Source organism: Arachis ipaensis, chromosome B6, assembly GCF_059453495.1.
Source record: "Arachis ipaensis isolate K30076 ecotype BB chromosome B6, ASM5945349v1, whole genome shotgun sequence".
Lineage (NCBI taxonomy): Eukaryota > Viridiplantae > Streptophyta > Magnoliopsida > Fabales > Fabaceae > Arachis > Arachis ipaensis.
The window spans coordinates 8,838,378-8,857,210 of record NC_142441.1 but is presented as its reverse complement, the minus strand read 5'-3'; the positions used below and the strand labels follow the sequence as shown (position 1 = coordinate 8,857,210).

At 33.7% G+C, this 18,833-nt stretch overlaps 1 protein-coding gene and 1 pseudogene across 3 annotated transcripts; both read left to right on the top strand.

The window, feature by feature from the left end:
* The first annotated feature begins 14,372 nt into the window (after nt 1-14,372).
* Nucleotides 14,373-17,324, top strand: LOC148554555 (inactive protein kinase SELMODRAFT_444075-like; annotated as a pseudogene). Its single transcript, XR_015885908.1, has 5 exons — nt 14,373-15,521; nt 15,743-15,897; nt 15,987-16,081; nt 16,195-17,198; nt 17,304-17,324. The product of XR_015885908.1 is annotated as an inactive protein kinase SELMODRAFT_444075-like (transcript).
* LOC107645654 (inactive protein kinase SELMODRAFT_444075-like) lies at nt 17,059-18,587 on the top strand. 2 transcript variants are annotated; one of them, XM_088489378.1, is made up of 6 exons: nt 17,059-17,198; nt 17,304-17,464; nt 17,550-17,626; nt 17,721-17,868; nt 18,064-18,213; nt 18,314-18,587. In XM_088489378.1, the coding sequence occupies exons 2-6, from the start codon at nt 17,420-17,422 to the stop codon at nt 18,392-18,394; spliced, it is 501 nt and encodes a 166-aa protein (XP_088345504.1). In that variant the 5' UTR covers nt 17,059-17,198; nt 17,304-17,419; the 3' UTR covers nt 18,395-18,587. The 2 variants fall into 2 exon arrangements, with proteins under 2 accessions (XP_088345504.1, XP_088345505.1); XM_088489379.1 differs by lacking the exon at nt 17,059-17,198 and having other exon boundaries at nt 17,289-17,464.
* The last annotated feature ends 246 nt before the right edge of the window (nt 18,588-18,833 follow it).

Genomic DNA, 18,833 nt, shown 5'->3' with positions numbered 1-18,833 from the left:
AATGCAAGAATACACATGAAAAACATCATGCAATGCAAAACAAGAAATCATGAAGATCAAACAAGGAAATTCATCAAGAACAACTTGAAGATCATCAAGAACACAATGCATGTGTTTCAAAAATTGCAAGATAATCAAAATCATGCAATTAACACCAAACTTAAAATTTGGCACTAGATTCAAACAAGAAACATGAAATATTTTTGGGTTTTTATGATTTTATGAATTTTTTTTTTGAAAATTTTTTCAAAAATAAAAAGCTTTAAAAATAAAATAAAATTACCTAATCTGAGCAACAAGATGAACCGTCAGTTGTCCAAACTCGAACAATCTCCGGCAACGGCGCCAAAAATTTGGTGCGCGGAATTGTGATCTCTAACAATGGCGCTCAACTTGGTATGCGCGTTCATAATCTCAGCACTTTCTTCACAACTCCGCACAACTAACCAGCAAGTGCACTGGGTCGTCCAAGTAATAAACCTTACGTGAGTAAGGGTCGATCCCATGGAGATTTTTTGTATGAAGCAAGCTATGGTCATCTTGTAAATTTCAGTCAGGCAGATTCAAATGGTTATAGTGTTTTAATAATTAAAAAATAAATAAATAATAAAATAGGATAGAGATACTTATGTAATTCATTGGTGAGAATTTCAAATAAGTGTATAGAGATGCTTTGTTCCTTTTGAATCTCTGCTTTCCTACTGCCTTCATCCAATCCTTCATACTCTTTTCCATGGCAAGCTGTATGTTGGGTTTCACCGGCGTCAATGGCTACCTCTCGTCCTCTCAGTGAAAATGGTCAAACTATGGGTTACGTAGGGCTAATCATCTGTCGGTTTTCGATCATGTAGGAATAGGATTTACTATCCTTTTACATCTGTCACTACGCCCTACAGTCGCGAGTTTGAAGCTCGTCACAGTCATCCCATCCCAGATCCTACTCGGAATACCACAGACAAGGTTTAGACTTTCGGGATCTCAAGAATGCTGCCAATGGATTCTAGCTTATACCACGAAGACTTTGATCTCAAGGAATTGAAGGCTCTGTTGTCAGGAGAGGCAATCAATCACGCATGAACCAGAAATCCAAGAGATACACGCTCAATCTAAGGTAGAACGGAAGTGGTTGTCAGGCACGCGTTCATAGGTGAGAATGATGATGAGTGTCACGGATCATCACATTCATCAAGTTGAAGTACGAGTGAATATCTTAGAATAAGAATAAGTTTGAATTGAATAGAAAATAGTAATAATTGCATTCATACTCGAGGAACAGCAGAGCTCCACACCCTTAATCTATAGTGTGTAGAAACTCCACCGTTGAAAATACATAAGTGATGAAGGTCCAGGCATGGCCGAATGGCCAGCCTCCCCAAATAAGAAAATATAGCGTACTGAACTCTCTATGATCCGAAGATCAGCTCCCTCGGATGTCTAATACAATAGTAAAAGGTTCTATTTATAATGAAACTAGCTATTAGGGTTTACAGAATTGAATAAATGATGCAGAAATCCACTTCCGGGCCCACTTGGTGTGTGCTTGGGCTGAGCATTGAGCTTTACACGTATAAAGACTTCTCTTGGAGTTAAACGCCAGGTTGTAACTTTTTTCTGGCATTTAACTCTAGTTTGTAACGTGTTTCTGGCATTTAACTTCAGAATAGGGCAGAGAGTGGGTGTTTGAACGCCAGTTTGCGTCGTCAAAACTCGAGCAAAGTATGGACTATTATATATTGCTGAAAATCCCTGGATGTCTACTTTTCAACGCAATTGAGAACGCACCATTTGGAGTTCTGTAGCTCCAGAAAATCCACTTCGAGTGCAGGGAGGTCAGAATCTAACAGCATCTGCAGTCCTTTTTCAGCCTCTGAATCAAATTTTTGCTCAGATCCCTCAATTTCAGCCAGAAAATACCTGAAATCACAGAAAAACACAAAAACTCATAGTAAAGTCTAGAAATATGAATTTTGCATAAAAACTAATAAAAACAACCCAAAAAGTAGCTAGATCCTACTAAAAACTACCTAAAAACAATGCCAAAAAGCATATAAATTATCTGCTCATCAATAAGTAAACACGCAGAGTCCATAATATCTTCATTGTTTTTCATACTTGGAAAAATGCCCAAAATCCTATCTTATGTACACCAAGTTTTCTATCAATAATTAGTATATAAACCAGCCAAGCTAGCTAGCTGCGGAAACTAGTTAAGCACTACTTTCAAGTTTCACATAAATAATAATACAAAGGAAACCTCTATATTCTGTTGCAATTTGTTAAACATAACAGGTACCAATCAGTCAAACTAAAAATGGAATAAAGACTCATGTATCTATATGTTTGTTAGAACTTAGTAACTCCTCTTGACTTCAACATTTCATTCATTAATCAGAGTTTTTGGAAATTAGAATGTCATCAAATATACTATATTATCAATTATCCAACAATATCCAAAACTCACATAATATTGCTTATTTCACTTTAATATTACTAATAATAGGCAAAAGATGCAGTGGTGAGAAGTTGTCAATGCAGGTAAGTATTTGTTATAACACATTTACAATATTATGGTTACATGAGGCTCAAATCATTCTTATTAAAACCCTTTTCCTAACTAGGAGAATGATCAATTCCACTACTCACATATGCAAAAGATGAATGGATACAATATTAATAAATCAAATTTATCAGAGTGGAATCAAATTTCCAAGCTTAGAGGCAGACCATAGATGCAGGATAGAATGCAAAGAGCACAATGGAGATCATTATGAAAACTGTAGCGTTTGTATGTCTGTAGTTCTGTACACGCACCTAAAAGGAATGATGACAACTACTTTGCATCTATATATCAGGATTAGTCCAGAACCTTGTAACTAGATTAGTCTATTTAATTTCACACTTTAAAAGCAACATACACAGGGAGGGGAGTCAGTGATGGTTCAAAGGCTAATGTGATTTTCTTTCCTCTCAACCAAAATATTGCTTGATTCAATCCAAGTCACACGATTACCCTTCAAGTTCAACTATCTATAGCAGGTTTAAGAAGGCAATATAAATTTGATGATCGATCGTAAGAAAAAGGGGAGAAAAAACAACAATCAACAATTGATTGAGCATCAAAGAATCCGTAAAATTAAATCAATCCAATGGTATCAACATACTTTTTTGTTCACTCAAACCACTCAACCTTGTTTCTCAGCTCCACACTCATCACACAAAGCTAATAGTACTCTATCTGTCTACACAATAAGAGATTGACTCAAGGGTGAGAGATAGACGATATTAACGTGAACCAATCAAGTCTCCATACTGAATATAAAAATTAACAGAGCAATTCATCCTTGATGATCATGGACAGATGTATTATACTATAATTTTTGTGATCTTTTGGAAGATAAACTTGCAATCTGCTAATTAATCGTACTGAATGAAATCCCTAACTCAAAACAGCTTCAATTAACCACAATTTATAGAACATATAGACAAATACATGTTCAGAACTCTGAACCAATAATGAAAACCAGAAGAAAAGCTCAATGTGGAAGAACAAACCAGTGAAAGGGGGAGGCAGCGATAGCTAGGATTCGCGCACGGTGGAGGACGGTGTCGCGGTTTCACGCAGTATCGATGAGATGCTCAACTTCGTCGCCGGTGATAGAACCACGGTTGGCTGCTGAACGATTCGACAGCCAAGACGGAAGCGCCGGGTGGAGCAGATGGTACGCGGCTCTGCTCCCGCTCGTGTTTGGCGCGTTACCAAAATCAAGTGACGGGTTTCTGCAAAATTGGGGGGAAGCGGGTTTCAATTAATGACAGTAAGGTAAATTTATTGCTATATAGGGAATCAATACATAAAGATATGTTATCGTAATAAAATATCACACTATAAATAATTATATTTGTCAAGTAAATTTATTTATACTATATATCTATTATTTTATTTTATGTAAAATTAAAATCTACTCTTCTAATTTAATATATATATATATATATATATATATTTTTTTTTTTCTTCTGACATTGTCCAAAATTAAATTAGAATTATGTCTAAAGTCTTAACACAGTAAATGGAATATAATTAATATCTAATATTTTTATAATTAAATACCTAAAATAAGTTAATAAATAATAATAATTAATACCTAAGATATCATATATATATATATATATTTGTTTTTGATATTGTCCAAAATTAAATTGAAATTATGTTCAAAGTCTTAATACCGTAATTGAAATATAATTAATACCTAAAATTTTAATAAGTAAATACCTAAAATAAGTTAATTAAATAACAACAATTAATATCTAAAATATTGAAAAGGAATTTTTAATAAATGTGATAAATAAAAATAAAAAATTTATTAAATAATATTAGTGTTTAAATGAAAGAATTGATAAAGAATAATAATTATAAGTAAAAATAGTATTTTTAGTTTCGAAAAAAAATACATGAGAAACTGTTTAATAATCCGTGTCATGTACATGATAAGACATTGTTCAATAATTCGTATTATGCATGTGTTAATGTTGAAATTATAATTTTAAATTATTTTATTAAAATTAATTTAAATTGTAGTAATTTGATTAATAAAAGAGTAACATGTTATTCATTTATTTTTTCTTAATCTAGTGTTATGTGTATCAACTCTAATATAGTTATTAATCATTTTTGTTAATCTAATTTTTTTTCTAAATTTATGATTTAAAATAACAATTATAAATATTAATAATTAAACAAATTATTATATTATAATTATTTACATTTTATTCCCAAAATTGAAAACATACAATTTCTTTTTTATTTATACTACCAGTATATATTAATCGATTAGTCAATAATTTTTTTTATTTGTAGGATATATTTATTTATTTTGTTTAAATAATTTTAAATCTTTTCTTATTTAAGTATACATATATATTAAATCATATATATTAATTTTTTTATTTTTTATTATAAGTATTTTTTTTAGCCTATAATCATTCGATGATTTTGTTATTCCATTAATACCATCATATGTGTAATAATATTCATAAATCATACTAATTTTTGTATTTCTTTATATATATATATATATATATATATATATATATATCAATTGTTTAGTTAATAATTTTTTTATTTTTAGAATATATTTATTTTGTCAAATAATCCTAAATACTTCTTTGTGTAGTTTATATATATATATATATATTAATTGTATGTAAATATATTTAAATTGCATATATTAATTATTTTTTTTATCATGATTAATTTTTTTGAGCCTGCAATCATTCAATAATTTTTTTATTCTTTATTATTAATGTCATCGTATATGTAATTTTTATAAATTATAATAATTCTTTTATTTATCTATACATATATATTAATTTTGTTAAATAATTTTAAATATTTGTTTATTTATATATTAATTGTACATATAAAAATTTAAGTCACATATAGTAATTATTTTTTTGTTATGATTATTTATATATATATATATATATATATATATATATATATATATATATGATTTTTTTATTCTACAATCGAGTAATAATTTTTTATTTTTTATATTCATGCATATTCTCCCATCCCTTTTTATATGCATGATTAACAATTTTTTTAAAATGTGATATTTTAATTTTTTTCACGTATTTTTATATATTAGCAAGAAAGCAAAATCATGTATTTTGACTCTTTTTGCTTTTTCACGTCCTAATCTTAATTAATCAATTTTGTATCTACACAATATAATTAAACTTTTAATCATTCTAATTTATTGATCAATTACATTTCTCTTAATAATTGTATTACTAATCTAAAATATAAAAAAAGTGATACATATATCCAAAAAAGAAAACAAACTTAAAAATAAAAAAAATTCATATTAAAAAGTTTAAAAATAACATATCCAAAAAGAATAGTCATAATATATAAATTGAGACAACAATTTAAATTTCTCTAAAACTAATTTAATCAATTAACCAATATTAGAACTAAATTATTTAAATAATATTTAATCTATTCTAATCCTTAGATACGTATCGATTAGAATCATTCTCGTAACAACCAACCGAAATAACATCAGATGATCGAACACTTAGAATCCGTAAAAATTTAGACCATCTTCTTGTTAAAATTGTCAAATTAAATTGACTTTTATTCTCCTCAATCGCATTGCATTAATGCATCAGAAGGCCGGTAGTTTCTGAAAAAAAATCATAATATGTTATAAAATTATTTTTTAATACAAAAAGTTTAAGAGAAGAAAATTTAAATATAGTACCAATCTTTGAATTGCATCTTCAAGATTGGCATGAACTTTACAAAACTGAACCAAAATTGAGAAAATTCAATCTCATTATATGCTCCACTTCGAATATTTTCGAACAAACGTAGAAAATGTGGAGGGGATGTGACTTGAACTTGACCTACAAAACTCCTTAGAAACAATTTTCCAATCAAAAAAGAATAATATATTAGAAAAAAGAATGCTTTAATTCTTAGATTTAGACTCACTAACCACAAAGAAACTATATATAGCCTTTAGTAGTACAAAAATAATTATAGAAATTAATTATTGCAATATCAATTTACTACTATAAACGTTAGTATCATATTTATAGCAATTAGAATTATAAACTTATATTTAATTTTTTATATAATTATAATTAAGATATATTTTTTTAAATTAGTATAATTATGCATTATTCATTAAATGCTAATTACAATATAATTCTAATAAAGATATTTTTTAAAATAAATTTAGAAGAGAGAATAGTACTTTTATTTTGAAAAGAAAATAAATTCATGAGGAATTGACACTTTACTTTCATTTGTTGGGGGAAAATCCAATTATAGTATATTAAATAGATTATTTTATATAATTATAATAAAGATATTTTCTTAAATTAGTATAATCATGCATTATTCATTAAAATGCTAATTGTAATATAATTATAATAAAGATATTTTTCTAAAAATAATTTTAGAAGAAAGAATAGTGCTTTCATTAAATGAGAATAGTATTTTCTAAAAATAAAGATATTTTCCTAAATTAGTATAATTATGCATTATTACTTAAATGCTAATTATAGTATACTTATAATAAAGATACTTTTATAAAATAAACTTAGACGAGAAAATAGTGCATTCATTTTGGCGGGAAAATAGATTCATGAGGAATTGACATCTCACTTTAATTAGTTGGGAAAAAACCTAGTTTTAGTATATTAAGTAGATACAAATTTTTTTTAGTACCCTCAGCAGAAATATTTAAATACTTACTACCAACAGTTTCATACACGATGAATGATGCATAGGATTCTTCATCAGCAACCTTTAAATTTAGTGAATACCTATAAATAAAGAAAAAATATATTATCGCGAATCTCATTTAATAAAAACTGGAATAAAGTTTATTTCACAAATAATGCACACTTTGGAGTAAAATTCTGTGATTCAACTTTGCACCTAAAACATTTGTAACCATCTCCTTCTTCTCTCATAGCCAAAGGACAAACATTGCAACTCTTGTACCACCAAGATTTTTCCGAAAAAAAAATCCTTTACTACTCCAATGGTCACACAAACCGTTTTCTGAAATTTAGTAGTTTAATCAATTAAAACAATGTCACCAAATGATTACACTCCATAAAAAAATATGGTATAAGAAAATTTTAGAATGTAATCAAGTTATATATAAAAACCTCTATAAGATCCCTAATCTCAGAAATTGGTTTGTACGGAGTCTTATTCAAAAAATCATCTTCCTCTAAATATGGAGCTCTTTTTTCAATGCGTGCAACCGGTGTTGGTGTCCTTATCTCAATAACCATTATCCTTTATTCACGCAAAATAAAATTTGCGTTACAATGTTAAAGATGTAACCATACACAACTATACTTACAATATAACTGTAATTTTAATAAACCAACAAAAATTCTAACCTTTGTCTGAATTTTGTAACTTCTTCCAAATCAACATTGATCATCAACACAGAGTTATATTTTGTATTTGAGACTCCCATTTTTTTTGCATTACACAAAAAATAATAATATTAGACCTTCAAAATAAAGATCACTTTACCAAATTATTTTCAAATGAGTCAAAAACTAACAGTACATCAAAAGAGACAAAAACACAACGAAGAGGAGGACAAAAGTGTAAGATTAAAAAAACCGAACAAATAGCTGTTCCGGAATGACGAAAGGGTGCTGTGGAGACGGAGCGGTAAGACGCATGACAGCGGTTCTAGAACGGGGCGGCGATGGCAAGCACACGCGACGGGTTTCTTTTTCAAGTAATTGAATAGCCGCTAGGTTTCTCATAGTAAGTGAGGGGAATCGCTACCCAATAACGTGACTTTTCAAGGGAGGAGGGGAAGGTAGAATTATGAGGGTAGGCGAGGGAGTTGAATCACTTAATGGTTAGGTTAGAGAGTGTTTGTTTTATATATTATCCACATTAATTATATGCCAAAATTTGTAGGAAAGAGATAAAAAAGGAGATATATAAATATGTATAATATTATTGCTATATATGAAGCAGGTTTATATTGCTATAATTATAGAGACTTACTACAATTATATCAAATTTAATTATGACTGTAAATAAATAAAATAGAAAACAATTAAAACTATTTTTTTCTTTTTATAGTAAAAAATGACTGTAAATATAAAAAATAAAATCACTAATGATTAAAAATTTGAGTGAAAAATAAAACTTCATAATAAAAATTTAATTTGTTAATTAATTAATATTATCTCCATATAATATTATTATTATTATACACTGATTAAAATTGTGAATATATACTGATAAAATTATTACATATGAATGAGAATTAGAATTATATCAATTATATCAATTATATTAATTTGAAATTATTATAATTCACGTGATAATAAATTTTACCTATAAAACATCTAAAATTAAATAATATTCAAGTATAATTAGGTGACAATTATAATTCAAATTATTGCATATGAAGTCACGTGAATTATTATTATAATTAATATAATTGCTATATACTCTAAATCTTATCGATTATATCAATTTAACTATATCAATTATATTCAAATTATTAGTCAATAATTTTAATGGAAATTTTTGCTATAATTAGGTTATTCTTATGTTATTATCTTATGTTATTATCTTGTATTAATCGTTATAATTAATTCAATAGAGATATTTATTCAGTATATATGTTATCTATATTAATTATATGCCAATATTTGTAAGAATGAGTTAAAAAAAGAGATATATAAATATATATAATATTATTGTTATATAAAAATAGATATAAATATATATAGACTATATTATAAAAAAAATAAAGCCTATATATAGGAATAATAAAAAACTCAAGTAATTACACATCATATATTAATTTTTTTAAAATTATATAATTTTGTCATATCATGATTAGAATCATTATCTTCAATCATGATAAGAGAAATCCCGGACAACGAATAAGAATATTATACCTAATATACACATATTAAAATAGAAATATATGTCTTGAAATTTAGAAATATAAATTCTATTATATCTTCCTAAACAAATCTAAACAACTCTACACTAATAGCCCGTGCTATGTCGTGTTAATTGACAACATATACTAAACTTAACATGTCTAATTGTATATTAACTTGACATGTCTAATTGAACATTAATCAAATATATTTATAAAATTCTTTTAATTTAGTTATTTTTTTCAATTATATAAACTCTGATACCAATATGATATAGTGACTAAATTAATAAATTTTCATAAACATATTTGATCAGCGTCTAATCGAACATGTTAATTACGTATTATGTTTAACATTTTACATAATTAATAGCGGACAAAAATTATTAATGGAATAACTAAAAAGATAAATATGGTTAATTTATAATCTTTAAAAAATTAATTTAATGGATCAAATCCGTTAAAGAACGAATTTAGAGAAAATCTCAATTTTTATGTCACCCATTAAGTATTTATGTAGATAAGGGAAAATGGTTAGTTCAGAGTTATTAATGTGAGATAGCTCTATGGTTAAGGCCAATTTATAGCGTTAAGCTCTGCACAAAATCTGATTCACTTTCTTACTTCTCTGTCTCCCAAGTAACATGATGTCACAACTCACATGTATGAACCTTTGCAGAATTGGAACACCATTGTGTTTCAGACTTTCAGTTTCATCCTAAATTTGCAATTATTCTTAAGGGAAAAAAAAATCTTTATATCTTTATCTGTGTTCTCTTCACTTCTCTATATGTCTCTATCTCTATTGGTTACTACTCACATGTCACAAAAGAAAAGAACTCTCCTCTCTTTTCTCTCCTTGCATTGAGGATTGGGCTACTTGGGTTGTTAAAAGTTCCAAACTTTGTTTCATTTCTTTTCATGGTGGTCCATTCCCTTGTGCTTGGTTTTGGTTTTGACAACCCCTTTTCATCATTTTCTTTTTCCTTTCATTCTGTGCCATGGCGTTAATACTACCCAAATGATGATGCTGGAAGTGCAAGTGTAGCAAAGTAAGCAAATGCATTTACGTTAAAGCTTTGAGCTTTTGCAAGTTTAAAGTTGAATGAACCATAAGAAAAAAAGAGGGTGTTTGACAAGACAACCCCTTGAGCTCATTGAAGGTCTTAGTTTTCATGCATATGTTCACAATGCTTGATTTTTGAGGATATTTTTTCTTTATTCTCTTTTTCTTTTTTAATCAAATAAAGTTTTGTTATTCCCAATGAGGAACTGTTACGAGCTTGACTCTACAGGGTTTTCATTTTGTTTACTACAATAATATTAAACAGAAAAAGGGTAAAAAATCTAAACAAGCCAAAGGGAGATCAATTTGATACAAATAAGCCAAAACAAAATCTGATTCATCAATCAACCAACGGACATTTCTATATAGTTCGAACCAAATAGGTTCGAACTCACTTTCCACATAATTCGAACCAAATAGGTTTGAATTACACGTATAGACCAAAGCAACATAATTCGAACCAAATTGGTTCGAACCCTAACTTGATAATTCGAACCTAATAGGTTCGAATTACACTGAGCATATATTTACCAAGTAATTCGAAATATGTTGGTTCGAATTAGTAAGAATTCGTTCCAACAAGCAATTTAAGTTACGAACATAGTTTCCGCATCATGTCTTAGTAAGACTCGTACAGTTATTTTTGCTGGTGTTCATTAGACATACATTTCGTTTAAAACTGCGGTGACAAAACATATTCATTAACTAAAAATCCATTCAAAGTACATCGCACTAACGTTAACAAATTTTATCAGTCACCAACTACAAGTAAGAAAACCGATAACAGTGGAATCTAAACGCGAAATTGAAATAACAAAAGTACCAAAGCCACCAATACACCTAATCATGCCCCCCGTGTGTGCTCTGCTCCTCCGAGCTGTGGGCAACTCTGACGTGTGTGGCCGGGCTGCCGACAAAGCCCACATCTCTTTGGCCGGTTCGGATCTGCCTCGTCCATATTGGTCCGTATCCGAGTGGACCTGGGACGACCCTCTCTCGCACGCCTCTTATTGGGGTCAGGTATGACAGTCGGCCCGTCATATGGTGGCCAGAAACCCTCCGGAATGGGAGGTGTGAAACCCATCTGATACACACTGAAGACCGAACTAAGACGATACACCTGGTGGACGTAAGGCTCCCATGTAAGCCGTGAGTAGGCACAGCATGCCAGTGCGTGGGGACAAGGGAAATGAAGTGCCTGGAAGTATCCGCAGTCACATGTGTGAGATGCAAGCGAGACTCTGTAGGTACCCAGTGAGAAAGAACCAGTCGGAGTTGTCTCTGCGACGGTGAACTCGGAGTTATCCCTGTCGTACACAGTAACCGTGAAGCACCTAGCCGTCTTCAAGTTGGCCTCTATACACTTCACCAAGTGCTGACTAAATTGTTGTCCGGTTCCCATCTGCGCCTCAGCCTCCCTCCCTTTGCGAACAAATAATTCGGCCAACCTTCCGTATGTTGCCTTCACTAGGGAGCACACAGGAAGGTTTCTGACACCCTTGAGGATCGAGTTCACACATTCAGATATATTCATCGTCATGTGTCCGAATCTACGCCCCTCATCACAATGCTGTGTCCACAAGGAATACTCAATCCGGTTAGCCCAGTCACACATCGTCGGGTCTTCGGACCTAAGAATATCAAACCAATACTGGAACTCGACCTCGGTCTTAGCGTACGCCGCATTCACAAGTAGCCTCCTTGTGTCTTTGCCCTTGAAGGTGAGGGCGAAATTTGCCGCAACATGTCGAATGCAGAATGCCCGGTATGCAGACGGAAGTAACCAGCCTCCGTCAGGAGCCTTAAGGGCGGCCTTGATGCCGTTATGCCTGTCCGAGATAACCAGCAGACCCGGCTGCAGTGTCACATGCTCACGCAGGTGGGAGAGAAAGAAGGACCACGACTCAGCATTCCCACCCTCGACTAATGCGAAGGCAACAGGGAGTATGTTGGAGTTCCCGTCCTGTGCAATCGCGATAAGCAACGTTCCCCCATACTTGCCATACAGATGGGTGCCGTCAATACTAACTAGAGGCTTGCAATGACGGAATGCCTCAATACATGGTGGAAAGGTCCAGAATAGTCTGTGAAAATAAGCTCGAGACTCGTCCAACTGTCCACCGACACGAACAGGGCTCGTCCTTAGCACTGCAACAGTACTAGGCATCGTCAACCGGACACCTAACACCCACCTTGGGAGCTCGTTGTACGACTCATCCCAGTCACCATAGATGAGGGCAATAGCCTTCTGCTTCACCAACCAGACCCTCCTGTAAGTCGGCCTAAACCCAAAGTGTGCGGCGGTGCATTTAGGAGCACCTTGATGCTGACGGATGCATCAGCCCTAACCATTGGCATAATGAATGCCGATATCATATGGTAATCCAAACTCCTGTGGTCGCTGGAAATGGAGGTGGCGAGACAAGTATGCGGTCCGTTGTAACGTTTAACCTCCCAAATCTCCTTGCGCTGTCGGAGACTGAGCCGAATCAACCATGTGCACCCATTGCCAAACTCGGAACACTTGCCCACATACCGGCGATAGTCAGACTCCACGACCTTGTACTGTACCCCTCGCCGGATGCTGTAAGTCTTGACACTTAACAGGGCCTCTTCTTTATCCGGAAATTGCTGACCAACCTGAAACTCTGTCAGACCTGCAGACCCTTCAGCATCTCTAGCGCCAAATCCAGCCGGCTGCCCAGCAACCCCCTCTTGCCTCATGGCATCCAAGTCCAAAGAGGAAAAATGTGGAGGGTACTGCTGCGTGCCGGAGCTAAAACCACCGCCCACCCCAGCAGGATCAGTTGCTCCAACATCATCGCCACTGTCATCAGCAATCATATCCGGCTCGACATCATTGTCCTCTGGATCATCCAAGAATCCATCTCCAACCCAAGCCGGTGCAGCATACTGTAAAGATGTCGGCAGATACTCCCCTTGTCCGACCTCGTCGCCTACACTGCCGTGGAGATCAACAGCGAACGAAGGGGAGGCGACAGGTTGGACGGGTGGCTCGTACGCAGGGACGAAGGAAGATGCAACGGCAGGTCTGGAGCTAGAACCGGCTACCGTGGCTAAAGTGGTGGTATTCCGGTTCGAACCCCCCGAGCTGGACACCGCGTCAACCAACTTTGCCAACAGTTCTGGTGTCCTCACCTCTGGAAACTGCCGGCGACAATGAAACATTACCTGCAAGTCCTCATCACTCCCGATCGTGAAACAATCATACTTTATGGTGTTCTGGAGCACCGTGATTGGAAATCGATAAAAAAAACTTCTTAACCCGTTTCACACCTTTCAGACCAAGTTTCAGCAGTACAGAGCTAACAAGGTCCTCATACCTCGTCGTAGGCGTGACGATAATACAGAGAAGATCCTTATCAGTGAACTTCACACCGGAACGAGTTTTCTTCTTAATGGATCCTCTGTGGTGAACCAACACTGCGAAACTCTCCTCACTAGCCATGTAAACCACCTCTAATGAAAGCAACTGACGTTCAGACCATATATATACAGCTCTGGTCCTCACTAATTCGAACCACTCTGGTACGAAATATGCTCAGTGTAATTCGAACCTATTAGGTTCGAATTATCAAGTTAGGGTTCGAATCAATTTGGTTCGAATTATGTTGCTTTGGTTTATACGTGTAATTCGAACTTATTTGGTTCGAATTATGTGCAAAGTGAGTTCGAACCTATTTAGTTCGAACTATATAGAAATGTCATTTGGTTGATTGATGAATCAGATTTTGCTTTGGCTTATTTGTGTCAAATTGATCTCCCTTTAACTTGTTTAGGTTTTTTACCCACAGAAAAGTGTATGATATGTTGATATCTTTGTTTTGTATTCTTATTTTTTAGCTTAATGTTCAATGTCCAATAGAGTAGAGTGATAGAAAAACAATATATGATAATAGAGAAAAAGAAAGGTTTGGATCTCATCCCTAGTGTCTTTTTTCTCTTCTTTGTTTGATAGTTGCCAAATTATGTTTCTGTATCTTCTAAATCAACAAGATGTCAGTTACCAGTTCTTTCTTGTGGCTTGTCTCTCACATTGTTTTGGATTTATTCTTTTTCTTCATTCATCCAATTCACTGTTTTTCTACTTTTTAATTGAAATGACATTTGGGACTGTGCAGAGTGAAAAAACTAGTACTGAACTTTGAGTGGCTGAGAGCTAAAATAACCTTTATCTTAAGTCATATCAGTGGCAATTGAAACTCATGGTTACTGTTTCTTTTGGTGTAGAGGGGTTCCTCTAAGGTCATGTCAACACTAAATCCAGCTAGTTGGATCCATGTTTTGACTTGGAGGTTGATTTGAAGGCTCAAAGGCAAAGCCAATGCAAAACTGAAAAGGCATGTTCTTTGGTTCAGTGAGCAGTGCTTTTCAATCTTCATGGATTTCTTTTTTCTCACACTTGAAATCTACATTGCACTGTGAGCTGGGGAATGCAGCATGTTGCTTTCTGAGCCAAAATGGTCACATGGATTCTTCACGGATTTGATACTATTTTGGGAACCTAGCTACATGCAGAAACCATCTTGTTCTTGAGTGAAGAAAAATCAAGTTCATGAGGAAGTTAAAAAGAGGGTTTGTTTGCATTTGATTAAAAGGGTCTTATTACTGGTTTCTCTGCTATTGCTTGATGATTGAAAAGGTGGGGTGGGGCCAAAGGAGTGACTTTGATCATGTTCATCTGATATGCTTCTCCAACTTCTTGTTTAGGATATACAAATACATGTCTTTGATGGTTATTCACTGAAACCTGTTGTAGCTTTTTGTGGGATTGTTGGTGGTGGTGGTGGTGATGAGTCGAGAACAGCATAAGCGAGGGAAGGAAGAAAAAAGTTCAGATGGTGTTGAGAAGGTTATTGTTGCTGTTAAGGCATCAAAGGAAATTCCAAAGACAGCACTTGTTTGGTCTCTGACTCATGTTGTTCAACCTGGGGATTGCATTACACTAATAGTGGTTGTGCCTTCTTCACAAAGTTTTGGTAAACCTTCTATTTGCTTCCATATGCTCATTGTTTCTGTGCTTTCTTTCCTTTTTGTCAGATAATACTTCTCTTTTACAAAGTACTGAATAGTTTAGATGCTGTCCTATGTGGCACTCACAGGTTCTAGCATTCAAGTTGTTATTGTTCTTGATTGAGAATTTTGAAACATAACTATTTTGTTTGGTATCTTTTACCAATATTTTTGTGCAAATATGTAGGAAGAAGATTATGGGGTTTTCCAACGTTTGCCGGTGACTGTGCCAACACCCAAAAGAAATCTCATTCACCAACTAGTTCAGAGCAGAAGAGTGAGATTACTGATTCTTTCTCTCAGATGATTCTTCAGCTCCATGACATCTATGATCCAAATAAGGTTAGAATCCTTTGATGTATGTATTGTTAGGTTCATCTTTGATGCTGTTTCAGTATCATTATTTTAAAACTGTTTTCCTTGTTCAACAGATAAATGTCAAGATTAAAATTGTTTCCGGATCACCTTGTGGAGCAGTGGCTGCAGAAGCTAGAAAGGCCCAAGCCAATTGGGTTGTATTAGACAAGTAATTAGTGATAACAAAATTGATGAATTCTTAACTCCTGGTTTACAATTTTATTGATCTGAGATGATAGTCTTTTGCCTTTGGTATTTATTTTGGTTTTGCTTTCTTTGCAGGCAGCTAAAACAAGAAGAAAAGCAGTGTATGGAAGAGCTGCATTGCAACATTGTTGTTATGAAACAATCCCAAGCGAAAGTGCTCCGGTTGAATTTGAATGGATCACAAAAGAAGGATCTTGAAGAAGCAGCTCCATTACATTCCAAGCAAGATGGGAAGCTTGGAAGACAAGCCAAGAATAAGAATGATTCTTTGAGTTCCATAAAAGGAGCAGTTGTCACCCCAACTAGTAGTCCAGATGTAGGGACGCCTTCTACGGCGACTGAAGCCGGTACTTCATCTGTTTCAAGCTCTGATCCTGGAACTTCACCATTCTTTGTTTCTGAGATGAATAATGGTGAGTCAAAGAAAGAGGAAACTATTAAACAAAATGAAGTTGTTGATGCTAGTTCAGACTCGGACAGCGAAAAGTTGTCCCTATCCTCAGCAACCTTGAGATTCCAACCATGGATCAAAGATTTACTTTTATGCAAACAATCATCTCAATGCAGAGAAGAAGGATGCCATAGCAAGAATCAAACATCCACAGCTAGAGCTTTGATGGAAAAGTTCTCAAGGCTAGAAAGAGAAGCTGAAATGGAGATCTCAAGCCATGAGTGAGCGGGATTTGAATGGAAATGTAAGAGAAGCAATAACATTATCAAGAAATGCTCCACCTGCTCCACCTCCATTGTGTTCAATATGTCAACACAAGGCTCCTGTTTTTGGGAAACCTCCAAGGTGGTTCAGCTATGCCGAGTACTCGCTACGAGTGGATTCTCTCAAGCTAATTTCTTGGCAGAAGGGGGATTTGGTTCTGTTCACAGAGGGGTCTTACCTGATGGACAAATCATTTCTGTGAAGCAGCATAAACTCGCTAGTTCTCAGGGTGATGTTGAATTTTGCTCAGAGGTTGAAGTCCTCAGCTGTGCTCAGCATAATGCTCATTGGATTCTGTATTGAGAATAAGAGAAGGTTGCTGGTTTATGAGTACATATGTAATGGATCTTTGGACACTCATATGGTAATTTTACTTGCTTCTGCTTCTAACTTTTGAGTTGGATTGAACTTATTGAAGTAATTCTAGATGCTAAGTTCATATAATTGTAAACTGACATTATTTTTTCAGGGAAAAAACAGGAACCATTAGAATGGTCAGCACGTCAAAGAATTGCCGTTGGAGCTGCTAGGGGCTTGAGATATCTTCATGAGGAGTGCAGAGTAGGCTGCATTATCCACCGTGACATGCGGCCGAATAACATTCTTATCACCCATGATTTTGAGCCACTGGTAGGTGAAAAGGAAGAACTTTAGCACATCATGCTCTGCAGTTTCTTTTTTCATGAGAACATTGTGTTGAATTGTGCAATGCAAGGTTGGTGATTTTGGGCTAGCAAGGTGGCAGCAACATAGAGACACTGGTGTGGAAACTAGAGTGATTGGAACATTTGGGTAATTAGTTTTTCATCATCTAACTTGTCATTGTAATATAACAAACATGCAACTAACTATGCTCTAATTTGTTGATATTCTGTTCTGTTTTTAGGTATTTGGCTCCTGAATATGCTCAAAGCGGCCAAATAACAGAAAAGGCTGATGTTTACTCCTTTGGGGTGGTATTGGTGGAGCTTGTTACCGGACGAAAAGCTGTTGATCTTAGCAGGCCGAAGGGGCAGCAATGTCTTACTGAATGGGTGAGTTAAGGGAGGACTATTAATATATTGGTGAAAATTCACGTGGAGTTGTCTTCATGCAAAGATGATTTTTAACATTTCTTAACTATTATCTTCAGATGAAGACAACTGCATGTGAATAGTCACCTTATATTATGTAGGATCTTTGCATCATTTCAAGAGTATAAATGTTAATATGAAACTTGTATTATGAAGGCACGACCATTGCTAGCAGAATATGCAATTGAGGAACTAATTGATCCGAGATTGGCAAATAACTATGCAGAAAATGAGGTCTATTGCATGCTTCATGCAGCTTCATTATGCATGAGGAGAGATCCTTATTCCAGACCACGCATGTCACAGGTGAACAAAACCATCATGTTTCTAAGCAAGTTTTTACTTTCATTTAATCAGCTACATGCTGTAATCCTAAATCTTTTGTTTGTTTTTTTGCTTGTATTAGGTTCTCAGAATACTGAAGGGTGACATGATCATGGTCATGGAGACAAATTACATTACAGCTACCACTCCCACCACCACATAAAGATGATATATTTTCTTGTTTTATGAATGTCATGTAATTTTGTACTTGTATTCTGATCTGTACAGTATAGCATGAAACTAGGATAGTGTCCAATAAGTAGAAGCAGCCTTTTGTGCTTTTTCAGGTACAGTTACAATGTCTTCCAATTTTAAAGTGAGAATGTGAAATGTCTTTAGATGTGTGGTGTATGTTACATCAATTGCCTAATGGTTTAATTGTTTAAAGAGTAAATTAGCCGTTTTCAATTTGATCTCTAAAAAAAAATACACAAAAGATTAGTTTAATCTTGAGAAAAACTTGTCATGTTAAGTTAATCTTTAAAAAAGATACACATAATATTAGTTTAATTTCTAAAAAGTTTATGATACTTATTTGTTCCTAAAACATATACACATGATTATTTCTATTCTTCGAAAACAAAAAAAATACATATAATTAA

Excerpts from the sequence above, each read along its gene's own strand:
- LOC107645654 (XM_088489378.1), top strand. The coding sequence starts at position 17,420 with ATGCGGCCGAATAACATTCTTATCACCCATGATTTTGAGCCACTG. Across the intron at positions 17,465-17,549 it reads CCCATGATTTTGAGCCACTG|GTTGGTGATTTTGGGCTAGC; the intron begins GTAGGTGAAAAG and ends GTGCAATGCAAG. Across the intron at positions 18,214-18,313 it reads CCAGACCACGCATGTCACAG|GTTCTCAGAATACTGAAGGG; the intron begins GTGAACAAAACC and ends TGCTTGTATTAG.